Source organism: Ctenocephalides felis, unplaced genomic scaffold (genome assembly GCF_003426905.1).
Source record: "Ctenocephalides felis isolate EL2017-DRISC unplaced genomic scaffold, ASM342690v1 CF-g0.4_SCAFFOLD_01886, whole genome shotgun sequence".
Taxonomy (NCBI): Eukaryota; Metazoa; Arthropoda; class Insecta; order Siphonaptera; family Pulicidae; genus Ctenocephalides; species Ctenocephalides felis.
Window position 1 is genome coordinate 70424858 of NW_020538040.1, and position 1480 is coordinate 70426337.

The 1480-nt window shown below is 34.7% G+C and overlaps 1 protein-coding gene across 1 annotated transcript; it reads left to right on the top strand.

Moving 5' to 3' along the window:
* Positions 1-776: 776 nt before the first annotated feature.
* LOC113375288 lies at positions 777-1247 on the top strand. The gene has a single exon (XM_026615228.1). It carries the CDS (start codon positions 777-779, stop codon positions 1245-1247), a length of 471 nt encoding a protein of 156 aa, XP_026471013.1.
* The last annotated feature ends 233 nt before the right edge of the window (positions 1248-1480 follow it).

Here is a 1480-nt window from a genome sequence, read left to right on the forward strand (position 1 = left end):
ATTTTTGCGAGAACGAAGCGTCCGATTTGAATGATCCAAAAATATTTTATGTGTATTGATGACATGAAGAACTGATGATATTTTAGGGAAGGTAAGTCTGACAGTTTCGGAGATCCAATGAAAAAAGCAAAATAAATGCCGTTTGTCGGGCAAAAATGAACATGCACATCATATGCACATCAAATTATTACATTTTTTACAAGTATTTTAACACTAGAAAGACGGACGCAGTCATTTTGACTGTTTTCCATTTTCAAACATAAAAATAACTATGTATTTGAAGTCGCAGCTTCGTGAAATTTTGTGGCTTTTTATACAACATATAAATGCGTAGATAAATCGTATTATTTGCCTTATCTCACTTTTATTTTCAATATTCTTACATGTTACGTCGCATGGACGGAAAACAGTCATTTTGACTGCTATAGAAAATTTACATAAACAAACAGCTTTGTTATTGTATTGCAAATCGTTATCTCGCGTTCATTCATCTCGAATGAACAATAATGCATTTGTTACATAGAAATAACCGAATTATGGTAAGTATTGACATTAGACCGGTCTTTTTTACGTAGTAACTTTCAGTATAACGCGTTGTTCAGTTGATTTTTTAGAACTTATAAATAAAATGTCGAAGAGAAGTGAATTATTGCAAAAGCTAACAAACATAAGTGAAGAGTGTTCCGACATAGAATAAAATGCAGAAAATTGGGCACAATCATCTGAAGATGAATTGTATTATATTCCACGTGAATCATCTGATTCTGAGGGTAGCGATGAAGTTGATCACTATTGATGAAAATGAAAGTGCCATCAGTGTATGCAGGAGGGTACTAAGTGGCTCAGAAACTGATGAAAGAATTCAAGAAACGGAAACAGCTGTCGATGGTACTGTATGGACAAAAACTGCCGAAGTTGGTACTCCAGGAAGGTCATTATCTAATTGTGTGTTCAAGGATGTGAACGGGCCAACAAGCTATGCAAAAAAGAATATTATTACAGGTGATCTTGTCAGTGCATTTTCGTTGATAATAGATAATTATATTATCAAACACATAAAACAGTGCACAGAAGAAGGGGCGGTCGAATTTTGGAGTACGACTGGACAACATCGTTACCGGAAATACGTGCATTTATTGGAATTTTATATGCTCGTGGGGCCTATGAGGCAAAAAAAATTGAAATTGACTTATTTATGGTCAGCAAAGAAGACATGGCAGATCAAAGGTAAAGAAAATATACCGTGAAATCCAGTTCCAATCCAGTAGATGACCCCTGCGAATATTTTTCAATATTTTGGATTTGGCTGCGATAAATGCTTGGATTCTTTAAAAGGAAGCGACAGAAATAAAAATCCAAGAAAACAAAATCCTTAGAGAACAGTTTTTGTTTGAATTGGCAGAACAGCTTTCCGCGGATTCAATAATCAACACAAAAAAAAAACAAACGCAATGATGACCCAGACATCATGCAAATACCA

Coding starts and splice junctions, on each gene's coding strand:
- LOC113375288 (XM_026615228.1), top strand. CDS start 777: ATGAAGTTGATCACTATTGATGAAAATGAAAGTGCCATCAGTGTATGC.